The sequence below is a fragment of the Oryctolagus cuniculus genome, chromosome 21 (genome assembly GCF_964237555.1).
Source record: "Oryctolagus cuniculus chromosome 21, mOryCun1.1, whole genome shotgun sequence".
Classification (NCBI taxonomy): domain Eukaryota; kingdom Metazoa; phylum Chordata; class Mammalia; order Lagomorpha; family Leporidae; genus Oryctolagus; species Oryctolagus cuniculus.
In genome coordinates, this window is record NC_091452.1 from 28,077,921 (window position 1) to 28,099,837 (window position 21,917).

At 45.7% G+C, this 21,917-nt stretch overlaps 1 protein-coding gene and 1 pseudogene across 1 annotated transcript; one reads left to right on the top strand and one right to left on the bottom strand.

Moving 5' to 3' along the window:
- LOC127485381 (protein APCDD1 pseudogene) overlaps window positions 1-21,917 on the top strand; it is a 140,443-nt pseudogene that overhangs the window by 8,887 nt on the left and 109,639 nt on the right.
- LOC138847396 (amyloid beta A4 precursor protein-binding family B member 1-interacting protein-like) lies at window positions 15,871-17,892 on the bottom strand. The gene is made up of 3 exons (XM_070065904.1): window positions 17,527-17,892; window positions 16,964-17,034; window positions 15,871-16,782 (listed from the first exon to the last, which is right to left on the bottom strand). Exons 1-3 carry the CDS (start codon window positions 17,750-17,752, stop codon window positions 16,528-16,530), a joined length of 552 nt encoding a protein of 183 aa, XP_069922005.1. The 5' UTR covers window positions 17,753-17,892; the 3' UTR covers window positions 15,871-16,527.

Genomic DNA, 21,917 nt, shown 5'->3' on the forward strand with positions numbered 1-21,917 from the left:
AGTAACATGCTGCTGAGGATGTGAGAAAGGGCAACTCTTATACACCATTGGTTGGAGTGAAAATGAATGAAGCCCCTCTGGAAAATACCATGCATATGTCATTAAAAACTGGAAATGAAACGTAGAGTGGCTACTACTGGGATAGTCCCAAAAGACATAAACTTACTTCATCAAAGAGATCTGCTCAATCACATTTATAGCAACACTGTTCACAATAGCCAAAATATGGAATCAATCAAAGTGCCTATTGTCAGATGAATAAAGAAGATGCAATACATATATACACCATGGAATATTATTTACCTATAAAAGAATTGAATAATGTCATGACTGGAGCATAGGGAGATTACTGATGCCATAGACAGGAGTGTCAATTGGTAAAGTCAACATATATACACCGTGGAATATTATTTACCTATAAAACAATTGAATAATGTCATGACTGGAGCATAGGGAGATTACTGATGCCATAGACAGGAGTGTCAATTTGTAAAGTCAACAACAGGAGTCACTGTGCACTTACTCCTCATGTAGGATCTCTGTCCTTAATGTGCTGTGCATTGAGATTTAATGCTATAACGAGTACTCAAACAAAATATTTCACTTTGTGTTTCTATGGGGGTGCAAACTGTTGAAATCTTTACTTAATGTATACTAAACTGATCCTCTGTAAAAAAAAAAAAAAAAGAAATTATCAACTCCCAACTTGACTCTCACTGGGATTAAACATGACAATAGGTCTGATCTGATTTCATCATCATTTAAAAAAATCATCTATTATTTTTCACTTTATGTTTCTGTGTGGGAGCAAACTGTTGAAATCCTTACTTAATATATACTAAGCTGATCTTCTGTATATTAAGATAATAGAAAATGAATCCTGATGTGAATGGAAGGGGAGAGGGAGTGGGAAAGGGGAGGGTTGTGGGTGGGAGGGACGATATGGGGGGGAAGCCATTGTAACCCATACATCGTACTTTGGAAATTTATATTCATTAAATAAAAGTTAAAAAAAAGAAGATGCAATACATATATACACCGTGGAATATTATTTACCTATAAAACAATTGAATAATGTCATTTACGGCAAAATGGATAGTTCTGAAAGACATCATGTGAGTGAAACAAGCCAGACATAGAAAGGCAAATAGTGCATGCCCTTCACCACCACCTTATATGTGGGCACTAAAACTTAAGAAAGAAAATGACTACTCAATCTGAACATAGAATGATGATTACTAGAGATTAGAAGAATGAGAGGGATAAAGGTTTCTGGCTCAAAAAAATAAAGGACAGTGAGTGTGGTTCATTAATTATGCAAGATACTAGCATGATGTGTTAATAGGGGACATGAGGGGAGAGTTATATGGGAACTCTTGGTATTACTACCTAACAAGTTTTATTTTTGAAATTTAAAACTATTCTGAAATAAAATTATCAAAATAAAAAAAAAATAAAATCAGACAAGAAATTAACAGGATTGTGTGGGGAGCAACTCGGACTAGACTAAGTTACTGGAATTAAGACTTATTATATGCATCGGCTCTCCCAAAATATGGCGCTGAGAAGGGAGTAAACATCTTCTACACAGCTGCCTCTCACCAATTTGATTGACTGAGCTGCAGGAGCTGATCTTGCTCCTGATTGGAGGAGAGCAGCGTACTCGGCGTGTGGGTAGCAGAGTTGGGATTGGTGGAAGAGGACTATAAAGGAGGAGAGAGACGGCATGCACCAGGAACATCTAAGGGGAACATCTAAAGGGAACACCTGAGCAGCCCCCGAGAGAGCCGGCCGGCAGCGTGCCGCTCCCCCGCGGAAGTGGGGAAAGTGGCAGGGGGAACCGCCCTTCCATGGAGGTGGAAGGGTCGGTAGCCAACCCGGGAAGAACCAGCAGCAAACCCGGGGAGGGCTGAGCAGACAAAAGAACAGCGCAGGGTCTAGTGTCGTTCCTCCACGAAGAGGGGGAGCGACAGGATTGAATCCAAAAAAACATTACAAAAAATCAGCCAAACGAGGAGCTGGTTTTTTGAAAAAATAAACAAAATTGACACTCCATTGGCCCAACTAACTAATAAAAGAAGAGAAAAGACCCAAATCAATAAAATCAGAGATGAAAAAGGAAATGTAACAACAGACACCACAGAAATAAAAAGAATCATCAGAAATTACTACTAGGACTTGTATGCCAGCAAACAGGGAAACCTATCAGAAATGGATAGATTCCTGGACACATGCAATCTACCTAAATTGAACCAGGAAGACATCGAAAACCTAAACAGACCCATAACTGAGAAAGAAATTGAAACAGTAATAAAGGCCCTCCCAACAAAGAAAAGCCCAGGACCCGATGGATTCACTGCTGAATTCTACCAGACATTTAAAGAAGAACTAACTCCAATTCTTCTCAAACTATTCAGAACAATCGAAGAAGAGGGAATCCTCCCAAATTCTTTCTATGAAGCCAGCATCACCTTAATCCCTAAGCCAGAGAAAGATGCAGCACTGAAAGAAAATTACAGACCATTATCCCTGATGAACATAGACGCAAAAATCCTCAATAAAATTCTGGCCAATAGAATGCAACAACACATCAGAAAGATCATCCACCCAGACCAAGTGGGATTTACCCTGGTATGCAGGGATGGTTCAACATTCGCAAATCAATCAATGTGATTCACCACATTAACAGACTGCAGAAGAAAAACCATATGATTATCTCAATAGATGCAGAGAAAGCATTTGATCAAATTCAACACCCCTTCATGATGAAATCTCTAAGCAAATTGGGTATAGAAGGAACATTCCTCAATATAATCAATTTATGAAAAACTCATGGCCCGCATCCTACTGAATGGGGAAAAGTTGGAAGCATTTCCACTGAGATCTGGCACCAGACAGGGATGCCCACTCTCACCACTGCTATTTAACATAGCTCTGGAAGTTTTAGCCAGAGCCATCAGACAAGGAAAAGAAATTAAAGGAATACAAATTGAGAAGGAAGAAGTCAAACTATCCCCCTTTGCAGACGATATGATTCTGTACTTAGAGGATCCAAAGAACTCTACTAAGAGACTATTAGAACTCATAGAGGAGTTTGGCAAAGTGGCAGGATATAAAATCAATGCACAAAAATCAACAGCCTTTGTATACACAAGCAATGCCACAGCTGAGAAAGAACTGCTAAGATCAATCCCATTCACAATAGCTACAAAAACAATCAAATACCTTGGAATAAACTTAACCAAGGACGTTAAAGATCTCTACGATGAGAATTACAAAATCTTAAAGAAAGAAATAGAAGAGGATACCAAAAAATGGAAAAATCTTCCATGCTCATGGATTGGAAGAATCAACATCATCAAAATGTCCATTCTCCTAAAAGCAATTTATAGATTCCGTTAACTTTAAACACCTAAGAATAATTGTGTGTTGATTACAGAGTTCAATCAATATTATTAAGTAGAACCAAGAAAGTACTAAAAAGGATAAAGTATTAAGTTGTACATCAACAGTCAGGACAAGGGCTGCTCATGTCACTCTTTCTCGAAGTGCCCATTTCATTTCAACAGGTTTCCTTTTTGGTGCTCAGTTAGTTGTCACCGATCAGGGAGAACAAATGATATTTGTCCCTCTGGGTCTTGCTTATTTCACTCAGCCTGATGTGTTCCAGATTCCTCCATTTTGTTGCAAATATCCGGATTTCATTGTTTTTGACTGCTGTATAATATTCTATAGAGTACATGTCCCATAATTTCTTTATCCAGTCTACTGTTGATAGGCATTTGGGTTGATTCCAGGTCTTAGCTATTGTGAATCGAGCAGCAATAAACATTGAGGTGCAGACTGCGTTTTTGTTTGCCAATTTAATTTCCTTTGGGCAAACTTCAAGGAGTGGGATGGCTGGGTTGAATGGTAAGGTTATATTCAGGTTTCTGAGGAATCTGCAGACTGACTTCCATAGTGGCTTAACCAGTTTGCACTCCCACCAACAGTGGGTTAGTGTCCCTTTTTCCGGACATCCTCTCCAGCATCTGTTGTTGGTAGATTTCTGTATGTGAGCCATTCTAGCCGGGGTGAGGTGAAACCTCATTGTTGTTTTGATTTGCATTTCCCTGATTGCTAGTGATCCTGAACATTTTTTCATGTGCCTGTTGGCCATTTGGATTTCCTCCTTTGAAAAATGTCTATTGAGGTCTTTGGCCCATCTCTTCTGTGGGTTGTTTGTTTTGTTGTTGTGGAGCTTCTTGATCTCTTTGTAGATTCTGGTTATTAACCCTTTATCTGTTGCATAGTTTGCAAATATTTTTTCCCATTCTGTCGGTTGCCTCTTCACTCTCCTGACTGTTTCTTTTGCAGTACAGAAACTTCTCAATTTGATGCAATCCCACATGTTAATTTTGGCTTTGACTGCCTGTGCCTCCAGGATTTTTTCCAAGAGTCTTGGGTCTTTGCCTGTGCCTATATCTCGCAGGGTTTCACCAATGTTCTCTAATAACTTGATGGTGTTGGGTCGTAGATTTAGGTCTTTAATCCATGTTGAGTGGATTTTTGTGTAAGGTGAAAGGTAGGGGTCTGGCTTCATGCTTCTGCACATGGAAATCCAGTTTTCCCAGCACCACTTATTGAATAGACTGTCCTTATTCCAGGGATTGGTTTTGGATCCCTGATCAAATATAAGTTGGCTGTAGATGTTTGGGTTGATTTCTGGTGTTTCAATTCTGTTCCATTGGTCTATCCATCTGTTTCTGTACCAGTACCCTGCTTTTTGATTACCGCTGCCCTGTAGTATGTCCTGAAATCTGGTATTGTGATACTTCCAGCTCTGTTTCTGTTGTACATGATTGCTTTAGCTATTCAAGTTTTCCTGTGTCTCCATATGAATTTAAGCATCATTTTTTTCTAGATCTGAGAAGAATGCCTTTGGCATTTTGATTGGTATCACATTGAATCTATAAATTTCTTTTGGAGAATGGACCTTTTGCTGATGTTGATTCTTCTAATCCATGGGCATGGAAGATTTTTCCATTTCTTGGTATCCTCTTCTATTTCTTTCTTTAAGATTTTGTAATTCTCATAGTAGAGATCTTTAATATCCTTGGTTAAGTCCAAGGTGTTGGATTTTTTTGTGGCTATTGTGAATGGGATTGATTTTAGAAGTTCTTTCTCAGCCATGGCATTGCCTGTGTATACAAAGGTTGTGGATCTTTGCACATTGATTTTATACCCTGCTACTTTGACAAACTCTTCTATGAGTTCCAATAGTCTCTTAGTAGAGTTCTTTGGGTCCCCTAAATAAAGAATCATGTCATCTGCAAAGAGGGATAGTTTGAGTTCTTCCTTCCCAATTTGTATCCCTTTAATTTCTTTTTCTTGCCTAATAGCTCTGGCTAGAACCTCCAGAACTATATTGAATAGCAGTGGTGAGAGTGGGCATCCCTGTCTGGTACCAGATCTCAGTGGAAATGCTTCCAACTTTTCCCCATTCAATACGATGTTGGCTGTGGGTTTTTCATAGATTGCTTTGATTGTATTGAGGAATGTTCCTTCCAAACCCAGTTTGCTTAGGGTTTTCATCATGAACGGGTGTTGTAGTTTATCGAATGCTTTCTCTGCATCTATTGAGATAATCATATGGTTTTTCTTCTGCAGTCTGTTAATGTGGTGAATCACATTGATTGATTTGCGAATGTTGAACCATCCCTGCATACCAGGGTAAATCCCACTTGGTCTGGGTGGATGATCTTTCTGATGTGTTGTTGCATTCTATTGGCCAGAATTTTATTGAGGATTTTTGCGTCTATGTTCATCAGGGATAATGGTCTGTAATTTTCTTTCAGTGCTGCATCTTTCTCTGGCTTAGGGATTAAGGTGATGCTGGCTTCATAGAAAGAATTTGGGAGGATTCCCTCTTCTTCGATTGTTCTGAATAGTTTGAGAAGAATTGGAGTTAGTTCTTCTTTAAATGTCTGGTAGAATTCAGCAATGAATCCATCGGGTCCTGGGCTTTTCTTTGTTGGGAGGGCCTTTATTACTGTTTCAATTTCTTTCTCAGTTATGGGTCTGTTTAGGTTTTCGATGTCTTCCTGGTTCAATTTAGGTAGGTTGCATGTGTCCAGGAATCTATCCATTTCTGATAGGTTTCCCTGTTTGCTGGCATACAAGTCCTAGTAGTAATTTCTGATGATTCTTTTTATTTCTGTGGTGTCTGTTGTTACATTTCCTTTTTCATCTCTGATTTTATTGATTTGGGTCTTTTCTCTTCTTTTTTTAGTTAGTTGGGCCAATGGAGTGTCAATTTTGTTTATTTTTTCAAAAAACCAGCTCCTCGTTTGGCTGATTTTTTGGAATGTTTTTCTTGATTCAATCCTGTTGATTTCTTCTCTGATTTTAATTATTTCTCTTCTCCTACTAGATTTTGGTCTGGTTTGCTGTAGGTTTTCTAGATCCTTGAGGTGAATTGAAAGCTCATCGATTTGGTGCCTTTCCAATTTCTTGATGTAGGCACCTATTGATATAAACTTTCCTCTTAACACTGCTTTTGCTGCGTCCCATAAGTTTTGGTATGTTGTGCTGTTATCCTCATTTACTTACAGAAAATTTTTGATTTCTCTTTTAATTTCTTCTATGACCCATTGTTCATTCAGGAGCATGTTGTTCAATCTCCATGTGTTTGCGTATGCTCTAGGGATTCCTGAGTTGCTAATTTCCAACTTCATTCCTTTATGGTCTGAGAAGCTGCATGGTATGATTCTAATTCTTTTGAATTTGCTGAGACTTGCTTTATGGCCTAGTATGTGGTCAATCCTAGAGAAGGTTCCATGTACTGCTGAGAAGAATGTAAAATCTTTAGCTGTAGGATTGAAAGTTCTGTATATATCAGCAATCAGCCGAGACTCTTGCTATGAGCTGTCTAAGCTATGGAAGCCCCTTGGCTGCTCCACTTCTGATCCAGCTCTATGCCAATGCTTCTGGGGAAACAGTGGGAGATGGCCCAAGTGCTTGGTCTCCTGCCAGCCATGTGAAAGATCTGGAGGAAGCTCCTGGCTTGTGGTTTCAGGCTGGCCCAGTCCTGGCTATTACAGTCATCTGAGGGGACTGAACCAGTGGATTGATCTCCCTATCATCCCCCACTCCCCATCACTCTGCCTTTCAAGTATATAAATCTTTAAAAATAAACAAAGCATACTGTTCACTGGGTCTTGGTATATTCAGGTTTTCCTGTCTTGTAATTTCTGTACTTTTCTCATCATCTCAAAGGGAAACACCATACTCCTTGTCAGAGAACCTCATTCTCTCCCCCTGCCTTGCCTTGGTAACCCTTATCTACCTCCTGTCTCTGTGGATTTATTTTCACTTCTGGCCATATCATGGAGATAGAGGGTCACTTTTATGTCTGTTTTCTTTCTTTCTTTCTTTTTTTTTTTTGACAGGCAGAGTGGACAGTGAGAGAGAGAGACAGAGAGAGAAAGGTCTTCCTTTTGCCGTTGGTTCACCCTCCAATGGCCGCCGCTGCAGCCGGCGCACCGCGCTGATCCGATGGCAGGAGCCAGGATCCAGGTGCTTTTCCTGGTCTCCCATGGGGTGCAGGGCCCAAGCACCTGGGCCATCCTCCACTGCACTCCCTGGCCATAGCAGAGAGCTGGCCTGGAAGAGGGGCAACCTCAGACAGAATCCGGCGCCCTGACCGGGACTAGAACCCGGTGTGCCGGCGCCGCAAGGTGGAGGATTAGCCTACTGAGCCACGGCGCCGGCCTGTCTGTTTTCTTTCAATAAGCAAAATATATCCAAGGTTCATCCATATTGTAGCATATATCCACACCTGATCCTTTTATGGCTGAGTAATATCTACTGTGTGAACGAAGCATATTAATACTTTTCATTTATCACATGCTGGGTAAATGGGTCACTTACACATTTGGCTACTATGTATACTGACACTCTGAACTTTTCTGAAGAAGTCAAACTTTTAAGGGAGGGGCCGGCACTGTGGCTCACTTGGTTAATCTTCCACGTGCAGTGCCGGCATGCCATATGGGCGCCGGTTCTATTCCTGGCTGCTGCTCTTCCAGTCCAGCTCTCTGCTGTGGCCCAGGAAGGCAGTGGAGGATGGCTCAAGTGCTTGGGCCCCTGCACCCATGTGGGAGACCAGGAAGAAGCACCTGGCTCCTGGCTTTGGATAGGCACAGTTCCAGCTGTAGCAGTATTTGGGGAGTGAACCAATAAAAGGAAGACCTTTCTCTCTGTCTCTCTCTTAAATTCTGTAACTCTACCTGTCAAATAAATAAAACAAATTAAAAAAAACTTGTGAGGGATTTGCAGAATAAAGTGTGATGTTTAAATTCCACAACATTACTAGCTATACTTTTTAAAAACGGATTACAGCCATACCAGTGTTCATCTTCTCAGAGATACTTTGTGCATGACAATTCATTCTGGAGGCCCTTGCATATCTTTGTCTTTGCCTTCCAACTTACTAGGATGTGAATTTCTACTAGTGCAGTTCATTGAACTCCATGTATATTTTTGCATCCTATGATGTGTCAGCGATAGAGGCATGAGAGATATTCCAGCTGCTGATTGACTCCTCTGAAGTACTTTCTACAACTGTAAGATCACAGCTGGGAACTGGGTTCCCAATCCAAGTTTTCCCCATGTGTGGAATGAGCCCAACGACTTGGACCCTCACTGCTGCCTCCCAATATTCATAGGAGCAGGAAGCTGGAAACAGGAGACAGAGCTAGGGAATCAAATTGAACCATTTCTTTGTTGGATATTGATGTCCTGTTTGCTTTATGACTAGGCCAAACACCCATGCATATTTTGATTATTCTTGTTCAAAATGTTTAGGCAATTTGGGGACACAATTCATATATTCTTGCTGTCCCTGTCTCATATCCCTGTCTCTCTGGACTCTTTATGCATATGTGTTATGCTTGATGGTGTCCCACAGGTTTCTGAAACTATTGTTTGCTTATTATTCATTGGACTGGGCCATCTGCAGGGTCTGATCCACAGGTTCGGTGTTTCTTTTGCCTGTTCAAAATCCTATTGTATGAGGAGTTTGTCCTGCAACGTTTAAGCCTTAGCACTCAATGTCTGTGTGGGAGGCTTTCTGTGGAAATAAGGTGTTCACAGGTAGAGTCAGGGATGATGAGCTCATCCTGTGTCAGAGTGGGTCCTGATCCATTGCTGTTGTCCTTCCATTCCAGGCAAATGTGGATGTGGAAGGAAGAAGACTCTGATGGCACAGGCAGAGGCTGGGAAGTTGCAGCTGCAAAGCAACAACCCAAGATGCAGCAAGTGCCAGAAACTAGGAAGAGCCCATGGAGGACCCTACGCTGGAGCCTTCAGATAGAGCAGGGAGCAGCAGGCCTCTGACATCAGGCCCTGCCCTCCAGAACTGTGAGCAACCTTCCAGCTTTAAAGCCAGGCAGATGGCAGTAAGGAGCTATGGTGACTCGAGGAAGCTGGTGCAGGCCCCTGCAGGGAGTTCTCAGTTGTTCTTTTGAATTCCAGAAACTTGAGTCACTCCTCTCATAAGATGTATTCCCTTACTGTTATTTCCTATCCTGTGAAACACTTCTCTTGATGTTTGTAGTGCTTAACACATAGATTCCTTCACTAATTTGAGTATAGTGTGAATGCCGAGTGCTCTGGGCCTAGTGAGTTCCATGTCTGTACTTCCTCAGAGGTAGTGTCAGCTGGCTGCAGTCTTGGTGATTCTGCTTGTGTTGGGAGATCCTGATGCTGAGCACTCCCAGGGTCAGTGCTTCCTGTGGAGGCCCCCCTGGACTCAGAACAAGTTGTGACAACAAGAGTGACATTTGCCAGACAAGGTCCCAGAGTCTGATTGCCCAGGCTGTTCATTGGTGCCTTCTTCCCAGCACATGGGTAGATTCTAGTACCCCAGGAGGAGCAAGAGGTTTGGCATTAGTCCTTGTGTATGTGAGAAGTCCAGCACCTCGAGCCTCTCTCATTAGAGAAGGGTGCACCTGTGCATTTCTAGATTCCCAGGAGTGTGCCAGAGCTTCCTGAGTCCCCTACAGACACTCATGACTTAGCTCTGCGGCAATGTTATTGGGTTAGTTTGTCCTTTATCTAAGGGAGTTGTCAACTACTTAGAGTATCCACAAAGTTAAGCAGTGGCTGTGATAGTTTTGAGAGTTTTGCTGGGGACCATTGTACTTATCACCTTGGACAAGCTCAAGGTCAGGTCAAGTTCAGCCTAGAAAGTGGGTTCTTCCCGAAGGCAGCAGACTCCTCAGAGAGTGCTCATTCTCTATGAATAAGGCTTTGGGGAAGCCACAGACTGATTGTGCTCCCGGCAGTGGCTGCCCACTGCTGGTTTTCACCATGAATGTGGGCTTCCGTTTTCTGTGTTCCTGTGGAACTGCAGAGCAGCAGGTTGTACTCGGGACAGGGAGACTGCCACCAACCCCCTGTTCTTCCTGAGAGTCAGCTGTGCTTTGTTTTTCTGTGCTCGGTACTGCCTGGGTTCCTGCAGATGTTGGGTTAGTTTCCAGGATTCTTGAAATGCTAATGGCTTTTTGGCCCTTTTCCCTTTTGTGCTGGATGGGCTTGCTGCCCCTGCACCTTTGGGTATGTGGTCTTCAGGCCATCTGCTCCGTGCTTCCTGGCCTGCATACTCCTCCACATGGTGGCTAGTGGTGTTCGGTATGAATCCAGATTTCTCTGTCTTTTTTAGATAGGGCCCTCACTCTCCTATGCATTTCTCCCACTGAATCAAAAGATTAAAAACTTACAAAATGTTAATGGTGACTGTTTTTACCTGGTTTCTCACTGATTTATTGGAGGGCAGAATTGGAGGGCTTTCAGCTGCTGTTTACTATACAGTCATCTACTTCTCCTTTTTGTGGCAATTGTAAGGATATAGCACATAAGTGACTACCCTTGGGAGCTTGTGACTGTCAGAATATGCTGTAAATTCTCTCTCAGAGTGAAGGGCCCGAGTGCTCAGGCGAAGAAGATATTTAGGTGTGTGTGGAGCTGCTAAAGGGCTGTGGACTCCCTCAGACAATGACAGAGGACATGGGTCCCATGTTGAGATGTCATGGTCCCAGCCTAACTTGGAAGTGCAGAGGCTAAAGTGGATGAGAGCAGCAGTGAGGCTGAGGGCACAGTGAAGAACCTAAGCAGCTACATCCTGTGCAAGATCTTGAGGAGAGCAAAGGAGGTGGAGGAGGGGGAGAGAAGGGGCTGGGAGGGGCAGGGCAGGGGTCACTGGCCCATGGGGTTGAGTCATGGCTTCTCCCATTCTGCCTTTCTCCAGTGCCTTCCACGACCAGTGAAGATGCCTTTGATCTCTGTCTTCATTGCTCTCTTCAGAGGTTCCATCAGCTTTGGACAGCTCTATAGGCTAGATGAGTTGGTGAGTGTTCTGCTCTCTTTGGCTGCTCCTTTGTTTTCAGAAACACACAGGTGATTCTGTAGAAATAGACCCTAAAAATCCTTCAGCCTCATCAGGATTTCACCAGCTTTACATGCACGTGTGTGTGTGTGTGTGTGTGTGTGTGTTGCTGTATGAAATACATCAGCTCAGTAATACGGTGCTAGAAAAAGAAGATCCATGTAGGAAATGGCATACTAAGAAGGTAGCTGGAGGAAGGAGAGACATTTGTATTGACAACCATGCACACAGCAAGAATAGTTCTAAGTAGCACAAAGACAGGTGGATAAATGTGTGTAGTATCGTCCCCTGAATAATAGAGTAGTTATGTCCCCTAGCAATTCCACTGCTGGTGATATGAGGAAATTTAGAATTCAAGGACAGTGGGATTTAAAGATACACCTAAAATATATACTTTGTCAATAGAAGGTAGTTTAAGTTCCAGACATTTTTGTAATAAAACAAACACTTAGTACTTTCCTCAATAACTAAGGATCTTGGCAATTTGGCCACATCCATGGAGTCTTCCAGTTTGTATTTTTTAAAAGATAGATAGATAGGTAGATCTATTTATGTATTTATTTGAAAGGCAGAGTTAGAGAATGAGAGAGAGAATCCAGTCTCCCATCCACTGGTTCACTCCTGAAATGGCCACAATGGCTGGAATTGTGCCTTTCTGAAGCCAGGAGCTTCTTCCATGTCTCCCATGTGGGTGCAGGGGCCCGAGTACCAGAACTGTCATCTGCTGCCTTCCCAGGTGCAAAAGCAGGGAGCTGCATTGGAAATAGAACAGCCAGATGTTGAACCAGTGCCCTTAGGGGATGCCAGCACCACATGTGGCAGCTTTCCTCACTATGCCACAGTGCCAGCTCAGTTCTTCCACTTCTTTACTGAAGAAAAATGGGTCACCTTCACAGATATTGGAAGAGGCAGGTTTTCAGCACAGCACCCGATGCTGCTTGGGACATGCACATCCCTTGTCAGAGTGCCTGGGGTTGAGTTCCTGTCCCACTTCTGATTAATTTTCTTCTGATGTGTACCCTGGGAGGCAGCAGGTGGTACTGGGTGCTGTTGGTTGACTGTGATTCAGGTAAGAGACCCAGAGTGCCTTCATGTCTGCTGACTGTGGCTTGGCTACAACTGGGCTGCTGTGGATATTTGCAGGGTGAACCTGCAAAAGAGATGCATCTTGATCTCTGTCTAAAGATTTTATTTATTTGTCTGAGAGGCACAGTAATATTAAGGGGTGGGGGGTGATCCTGAGATACTCCATCCACTGGAGATGCTCCATCTATTGGTTCCCTTCCCAAATGGTCACACTGGTGAGAGCTGGGCCGATCTGAAGCCATGAGCCAGGATCTTAGGACCTCTCCTTCCTTCCTCTTTCAAATGGGGATGGGATGGGAATAGCAATGGGAGCAGCAGAGCTCAGGCAGCAGCTGTTTGTACTGCAGAGACTGTTAGTAGTCCCAGTGGACGTGTGGGACACTGAGGCCCAGAGCCACCAAGTACCTATCTCATGGTGGGGGTCTGGAATCCATACTCTTAGCTGTCAGCTGAACTTGTAACTGCACCCTCCTGTCAGTGAGGTGGGAGGGAGGAGGAACTGAAGTTGGTATTGCTGGCAAAGCCTTGACACAAAGGAGCTGCTCAGGGATGACAGCTTCCTTGTGGTGTGGCCCTTGTTGTCTGCTGTCAGGTTGTTTCCTGTGTGCTCTGGGGAGCAGTGTTTGTCCCCTGGTAGAGATGAGTTTGGACAAATGTGCAGAGGTGCAAAACTGTTCAGGACGATGGACAGAATCGAGTGCTAAGGGCTGAGCTAAGACCTCCTTGTGTCTTGCTGGTGAAGCCAGGCCCTTGCTTTTCTGGGTGGTGCTTTGTTTTTGACATGTCCCTATGTCTGTACCCAGGATCATTCAGTGCGGTTGTCTGAGGCTTAAAGCATTCAGTCCTTAGGTCTTCATTCCAGGGACTAGAAAATAGGGAGTATGAGAGAGAAGGTTGAATCCTCTGAGCACAGTAGTAATTCCTGTGAGTGGGATGCATGTGCAGTGATAAGGAATTCAGGGAGTGGCTCCTGAGAGGTCCAGCCTTGGTCTTGATAGATATTTGCCCTGAAGGTGGTTTGGTGAATGGGCATCCCAGTGGCAAGGAAAAGATCACAATGTGAAACCAGGAGAGATAACTTCAGACTCTTTGGGGAGGAAATGAGAGAAAAGCTGAATTTACCTTGTTGCAGAAAGAATTTAAGTCCATGTGTCAGTTTACTCATAATGTGCATTTTCCATGACCTTTTGAAGTCCCTTCATAAAGGAACTGCTGGAAGTAGCTCGTATAGACATCTTTCCTTAGTGTGGTGTGTTTATTGCCATCAGTGAACCTGCACTGATACTTTATTATTCACTAAAGGCCACAGTTTATTCAAATTCCTTAGCTGTACCCACATGTCTGTTTTCTGTACCAACACTACATCCAGAATTTAGTCTCAGACTCTTCATGTTTTTCTTATAGAATCCATTTCCTACTTTGAAAGTTAGACACACCCACTCACATGCACACTGACACACACACACACACACACACAGTGAGAGAGAGAGAGAGAATGAGATCTCAAGACCTTCTATCTGCTAATTCACTTCCCAAATACAAAGGTGGGGCTGGGCCTGACTGAAGCCAGAAACTCCATCCTGTGCTCCCACATGAATGACAGGAACCCAAGCACTGAGGTCATCACCTGGGCCTCCCAGGGTGCACATGTGCAGGAAGCTGGATCAGAAGCAATGGTGGGACTCTATCTCAGGAAATCCAATATGGAATGGGGGCTTCCCAAGCAGATGGCAAATCTATTGTACTGCAATGCCTATCTCCTTAGACCTGACTTGATTATGATGAGATTGATGTCTTGAGAAGTCCAGGCCACAGATTGATAGGATGCACCTGCACTGGCATGTATGTGGGACTTGGTATTTCCTAGAGATTTCCAGGTTATGCAGCATGGTTTGGGGTTTGATTTGTGTGAGAGAGAGCAAGAAGGAAGACGACAGCATTCCAAGCATGTGGGAAGTGGGCCATAGGAAGGAAGATCTGAGTATGGCAGTTTCCATCTCTTTCTGCAGCTCTCCTAACAAATAAAATGAAAATAAGTTTTTAAAAACTTTGTTAGCTCTTCTTTTAGAAAAGATTGCCCCCTCCCTGGAGTTTTCTCCTCTCTAGCATGTGCACATTGTGCCCCCAGCAGTTGACCTATTACAGTCTGTGTTCCCTACCTACATTTGAGCCCTAGCAGAGGCCTGTGCTCAGTTAAGCTGGGATTCTCTGCATCTGTCAGTCAAGGCAATTTCTGAAGGTGTGTTTTGCAAGTGACCTCACTTTTCTGTAGGATACAAGATGAATTGGTGAATTCAGGTGTTCAGCTTTTGTCTTGTGGCATGGCTGGGAGTGACTATTGATATGCTTTGTACTTGTGGGTTAAAAGATATAAATCAATTAATCCTTTTTTGGAAAATGGGACTCTAACTTAGCTTGTTTCCCCTGCAAATAGTCTCTTGGCTTCCCCTTTCCTGATCTGAATGGAAGAGCAACAAGGAGGACATCTCCGCATGTTGACAATCAGATCACCTGGGAATCAGTGACATCCTAGAGTTACGGTTGTCCTTGGTTATTGTGGGGTGATGAGTTTTCTTCCTCTGTTCTTCGTGGCCTGTGAGCTTCGATGCCAGATGTGTGCTTTCTGGCTGAGCTGTGAGTGTAGATTTCCCTAAGGGACCAGGTGTGAATGTGTAGAGTGTAGACTGCTGGTGTGTGTGAGGGGAGATCCAGCCAATTGCAGCTCAGAGAGGAGGTGAGAAGTGGTGGCTGCCATAGCCAGGATGACCCTTCCTGTCTCCTCCCTTCCTGGGTTCATTGATCCTGGGCCCCATCCCTTAAGTTCAGCCATAGCTTTTTTTTTCCTTCGTTTAGAGATTTATTCATATATTGAAAAGTCTGAGTTACAGAGAGAGAGAAGGAGAGGCAGGGAAAGAGAGTTCTTCCATCCACTGGTTCACTCTCCAGTTGGCTCCTAAGGCTGGAGCTCTACTGATCCAATGCCAGAAGCCAGAGGCTTCTTCCAGGTGTCCCATGTGTGTAGAGGGGCCCAAGGACTTGGGCCATCTTCTACTGTTTTCCCAGGCCATAGCAGAGAGGTGGATCAGAAGTAGAGCTCCCAGGATTTGAACCAGTACCCATATGGGATGCCAGCACTGCAGGCCACAGCTTCACCCACTATGCTGGCACAGGTGCCGGCCCATCAGCCACAGCTTTTTCTGCTCAGGAGGAGTCATTATGGCCTTTGGCTCCTTCTACTCCCTAGCCCCCAACCCTCCAGCCCCTGTTTCTTGCACCACAGGAACATTTTCCCCTAGGATCTGACCTCCTGTCAGCACTCACACAAGCCAGCATTTCTCACACTGGATCTACAGAGCATAGACACAAAAAACAGAACGAGTATGGTGTTTAATATTAAATAAGACTCTTGTGTGGTGAGGAGCCAGCTGGAGGCCATGAAAGGAGCTGCCTGGGAGCAGAGTTGTGCCATGTCCTGGAGGGAAGGGAGGAAGGGTCACGTGGGAGGGTCTATATCCATAGGTGCTGGGAAACTGGGTATGAAGATGCAAGGAAAGATGGGAAGGCCAGGCATAAAACTGCCCCTGGGACCAGCAGGAGGAAAACAGAGGGCAGGAGACGTGGTTGACCTTTCCATGGACTATGCTGGAAACTAGGGGGTGAAGGGTCCATGGCCTCCTCTATGGGGGAGTATAGGTTGGTGTTGTGTCCATGGGCTCCTCTGGAGGAGGAGCCTATGGGATTGTGGTATCCATTGGTTCCTCCCTTGGTGGTGCGTAGGAGGGTGTGGTGTCCAGGCACTACACTGGAGGAGGAGCCTATGGCATTGTGGTATCCATTGGTTCCTCCTTTGGTGGAGCTTGGGAGGTTGTGGTGTCCAGGGACTCCTCCCATGGGGGAGCACAGGAGGGTGTTGGTCAATAGGCTCCTCCCATGGTGGAATGTTGGGAGTGTGATATCCCTGGGCTCTTCCCGTGGTGGAACATGGGGAGGTGTGGATCCGCCCAAGATGTTTCTTATGGGGGCGTGGTGTCCATCAGTTCTGGTGGCTCATATGGCGGTGTGGTGTCCATCAGTTCTGGTGGCTCATATGGCGGTGTGGTGTCCATCAGTTCTGGTGGCTCATATGGCGGTGTGGTGTCCATCAGTTCTGGTGGCTCATATGGCGGTGTGGTGTCCATCAGTTCTGGTGGCTCATATGGGGGCGTGGTGTCCATGGGCTCCTCCTCCCGAGGTGGAGTGTATGGAGGAGTAGTGTCCATGGCTTCTTCCTGTAGGGGAGCAGAGAGGGATGAGTTGTTTATAGCTCTCTCCTTTCAGGGAACATATGGGGGTGATGTGTCCCTTGATACCCCCATTGGGGAGTATAGGGGGAGAGATGTCCATGGCTTCCTCCTGTGGAGGAGTATCAGGGGGTAAAGTGTCCATATCCTGGATAATTGGATGATGTACTTTGCAGGTTTGCTTCCTCCGCCTTCCATTGCCGGTTCGTCTGGTAGGATCAGGCGTGCTCAGTACAGGTCCTAGAAAGGAAAAGGCAGGAAGGATGTGAACTGCTGTGCACCTGGGCGACCTCAGCATCACCTCCCAAAGTGCTTTTGCTTTCTGTTACAAATGTATTATGTGTAAAGGTTGAGTTGGGGAGTGAGAAAACCAAAAGAGAGCTTCCATCTTCTGACTTGACCCTGAAATGGCCACCACAACTGGCAAGGTAGCTGGCCAGACAGGGGCCTGGCACTTCACCAGTGCCTTCCAAAATGGCCACGTACTTGAGCCATGTTCTACTGCCTTCCCAGGTATATTAGCAGGCAGCTGGGTTGGAAGTGCAGCAGCTGGGACTCAACCCAGCACTCCTTCGGGATGCTGGTGTTGCAGGCAGTGGCTGAGCCCACTGCACCACAGCACTGCACACACACGTGCTCCCCGCACTTCTACCACACCTCCCCTACAAGGCTTTCAGATTTCCATGATGATCAGGTTACCTAGCCTACGGGGTGGTGGCATCCTGGCCTTACCGATGTTCACTCTGTTGGAGCACACGCGTTGTCGAGTCTGAAGCCCACAGAGAGTGGTCAGCAGTGCCACGATGGCCCTGAGTTTTCTTATCAGACTGGATTGTCTGACTTTTGGTCTGTAAGACCTATGGTATTTTGCCCGTGGACCAACTGGTCCAGGGCCAGAGGCGGGAGTGTGACCCCGACCTGGGCCTGGGGGCCCCTTAGGTCGATGGTCAGCCCCCATTGCTGGGGCAGGTGAGGGGGGCAAAATTTGCTCCCCAAAGTTTTTGAAAAGAAGCTGGTGAGTCTCTATGCTGTGAAGACTTCCCAAAGCACTTTTGGCTGCTATCGCTCCGAAGGGCTAAAGCCAAAATGCCACATCTGCAGAACCTTAGTGGTCACAGAATGGGCACGTGTCACAGAACCTGCTGCTAGGGGTGCGCATCATAGAGAGCAGGGCCTGGAGATGGGTGTGTCCAGGACCCAGGCTAGGGGTGGAGTTTGCCAAGATGGCCTCAGGAGTGGCACATTGTGCAGATGACATGGGAGGAAGTGGCCCCGGCAAAGGCTGCCGATCCCCTCTGGACTCTTGTGTCCCTCCAGGCTCCTACTGAGGGCAGAGGGTGTCTGTATTGAGCATCATGAGCTGTTGGTAGTGCAGTGGCCCCCTCAGTGCTTTTCCAGGGCCTAGAGCCCTCAGGGCACTGGGCAGGACCCATTGCCCGATCCCTGACCCTCAGGTGGGTGAGTGCTAGGAGCGGTCTCTTGGCAAGCAGGTCCTGTAGGCTATGGCCGCATTGGTGTCACCCAGTGTGGGTCCTCCTTCTCTTGTCCTGGAAACACTGAGGAGAGAGCCCTCAGGGCAGAAATGCATGTGCCCCTCAGAGCCTGAGGTGCTGGCAGCATAGTTTTGGGCCAGGTAGGCTGGGAGAGACATGCTGACCATATAACTGAGATTCCATTCCTGCGAGTTCTCTGGGGAAACGCCAAGTTGGATTTCCACAAAGACCTGTTTATCAATCTGTTGCTGCTCCATTCCCAGATCTAGATCCTGAGGTGACCCAACTTCATCCTCTTATTTAAAAAAAATTTTTTTAAATTTATTTGAATGACAGAATTAGAGAATGATCCTCCATCTGCCAGTTCTCTCTCCATGTTGCCACCACAGTCAGGGCAGGTCAGGAGAAAGCCAGGAGCTTCCTCCATGTCTCTCACATGTACAGGGGCGCAGGGACTTGGGCCATCCTCTGCTGCTTTCTCAGGCACATTAGCAGGGAGCTGCGAGTGCCTCAGGGTGTGGGATCGCACATTGCACCATGATGCCGGCCCACATCCAGCTTTCCTAGAGCGTGTCTTCGTGTTTCAGTTGTTCTGGGCATAGCACTGTGGGTCCTGTTGCTTTTCCCATCTGATTAGAGTCCCTTTTCTTCCTGTTCGGCAGAGTAATGAAACCTTAGGGCCGCACGATTCTTTGACCTTCTGCTCTGTTGTGACTGTTCCCCTTGGTGTGACCTTTGTACAAACAGAGCCTCACCCTCTGAGTCTGTGCTTTCTGTTTTGGGTTCTGCAGATGTCGTTTAGAGAATTTAAGGGCGAAAACACAGCCAGCAGTGATTTAAATCCTTAACGTTTCTCCTGCTCTTCATTACTCCTGATGTACCAGACTTCCTGTGGGCAGGATTTCACTTTAGCCTGAAGAATTCCATTCACTTGGTGCTATTTTGATGGCAAGTGGTCTTCTGATGACTGCTCTTAGTATTCCTTCTTCTCCACCACCCTTCCTTTTTCTGCATAGGGGGCTGAGATCCTTCAGGGTGTCTTGGTTCCCTCAAGAATCCTGGGAGATCTTTTCTTTCCGCACTTGGAGGACAGGGTTCTAGTATCCTGTGGACTTTGTGTTTTCTGATGAGAAGTCAAACCCTCTCATGTGGGTATTCCCTTGTTGGGAGTGTGCCATTGGCTCTGATTTCAAGATTCTCCCCCCCCCCTTTTTTTGTGGATTGTTCACATGTCCCTGTAATGCTTCTGAGCTACTTGGATTGTATTCCTAAAAGGATGATCTTCCTGGCCATTGGATTCTTTATAGATTTTGTTGTTCACTGCTCCCCCATCCCCCCCCCCATTTCAGGCTCCCAAACATTAGGACTCTTGCTCTGGTTCACACATCTCTGAGGCTCCATTCACTTAGCCTCCACCTTCTTCCCTTCTCTTTGTTCTTCAACTTGTACCTTTCTGTTGATTGGCATGTAATCTGATCCTTCCTCTTTTTCTACACTCTGGCCCTGATTCAATCCATTGCATTTTTTTTTGACAGGCAGAGTAGACAGTGAGAGAGAGAAAGAGACAGAGAGAAAGGTCTTCCATTTGCCCTTGGTTCACCCTCCAATGGCTGCCATGGCTGGCGCCCTACGCATCGTGGTGATCCAAATCCAGGAGCTAGGTGCTTCTCCTAGTCTCCCATTGGGTGCAGGGCCCAAGGACCTGGGCCATCCTACACTGCACTTCCGGGCCATAGAAGAGAGCTGGCCTGGAAGAGCGGCAACTGGGACAGAATCAGGCACCCCGACTGCGACTAGAACCCGGTGTGCCAGCACCGCAAAGTGGAGGATTAGCCTGTTGAGCCACGGCGCCATCCCATCCATTGCAGTTTGATAGGTATGTTGTACGTTCAGGCCTGACATTTCCAGCTTGTGTTTTTCATGTAATTCTTCGTCTGCTCGGAACACTTTCTTCCATCAATTTCAAGAGCATTTGCCTTTCCTTCTTTGGAAATGGTTAGAGGAGATGCTGTCCCTAGTCATTCCTCTATGAGGACAGGTTCAGTGCCAATCAGTGGTCTTTTTCTTTGAGAGCTGATCAGACTGTCCTAGTCATCTCTATGTTTTGTTGTGTACTGCTCCGTGGCATTCTGGACAGTGTGGGAGACTAAAAACTCTCAGGAGGATGCTCATTTTCCTTCTCTGTTGCTCTGTGAAGCAAACCACATAGCGCACATCTAACTGATCTTGGTGTTTTGGCTCATGTCCTACAGTGGTGCACCTTTGTGCAGTTTTCAACTCATTTTCATGGAGCTGTGTCCACTGAGACCTTGTACCCTCAGAGGTCACCTGGAAGTCAATTGCTTGGTTGCGTGGGAGCTCAGTTCCACAGTCTTTCCTCCCCTAGGGCGTGGCCTGTGTATGTGCAGTCAGAGGGGTCTCACATCTTGTGCTGATTCATCTGCAGACTATTTGTCCCCTGCAGCTCTCTGATGTGCACAGTTCTCCTGACATTTGCAAGTGCCGCTCTTCCATGTTCTTCTCAGTGGTGTTTACCCTCGTGCCGTGGTCCAGATCCACCGACAAGAATACCTGTGAGGTGAGATTGTTTGAGGAAAGATCGCTGGAGACTTTCCTCCTCTTCCTTGGAGAATGCCATTGTTTCTAATTTGTTTAAGCAGAAATAGAGTAATTTCCAAGGTTTTCCCTTCACTACTGCAGAGACCGAGGACAGCTTTGTCAGTGAAGGGAGAGGAACAAAACAAATGGGTATAACATTCCTATTCCCCATCAGTTTTATGTTGACTGCAGCCCCGGTCAGGAAGACCCTCCCTTTATCTCCATGACAGGCTGGCCTGTCAGCCTGGCAGGTCCATGGTTCTTTGGCCTCTGTGTTCCCTGTGCACAGCTGAGTTTGCCAGCCATGGAGAGAACCCCAGGGGAGGGCCAAGTGTGTCCACATTTCAGTCATGTCCATGTTCCCTATCATGACTGGTTTGTAATCTCTGGAGTTAGTGATGACTGTACTTAGTGGAGAATAGAAATGATCAACCTGACACTCCTCAAGGAAGCACAGAAGTTGATATTGAGCATGAGCCTGTCCCAGTGTCATTCCTTGCCCCTTTGAATGCATTGGGCTGATCCCTGCAGGCTCCCGTTCCCCATGGATGCATCTCAGTTTTTTCTCTCTGCCGTTAGCCCTGATGTGTCCCAGGAGAGTGTACAGTTCATATGTAGTCATCCAGGGGAAGGAGCTGTGACTGGACAGACATGGAGCAGCCCTTACTGTGTATAAATGATGGCTGGCAACAGGAAAGGAGTCAGCTGGTTGGGGGGATAACAGGAAGTTCAACTATGTTACTGTTGCATGTGAATTGTTTCCCATTTAAATAATGGATCATTTGAGCCAACAAAAACCTTATTCCTGCTAATCACTGATCAGCCATAGGACTGAGGTGATCCATAAGAGAGAAATGATGGTTGGACGTGTTCTCCCTCATTTTAGACCTGGTACATCGTAATTGCTGAGCAAACCTGATGATGATCCAACTTTGTGGAACCATGATTCTAAATTGTTTTGGTAAAGCAAGTGGTAATTCATTTCCTGAATTCCTTCAGAGTGGATATTAGTAACACTTTTCTTACAGATGT

Bases quoted from the DNA above. Each gene is read 5' to 3' on its own strand.
- LOC138847396 (XM_070065904.1), bottom strand. From the start codon at position 17,752: ATGGGGGCTGACCATCGACCTAAGGGGCCCCCAGGCCCAGGTCGGGGT. The intron at 17,035-17,526 runs GTAAGGCCAGGA...TTTCCTTTCTAG, and splicing joins CTCCAACAGAGTGAACATCG to GACCTGTACTGAGCACGCCT. The intron at 16,783-16,963 runs GTACATCATCCA...GCTCCCCTACAG, and splicing joins GGAGGAAGCAAACCTGCAAA to GAAGAAGCCATGGACACTAC.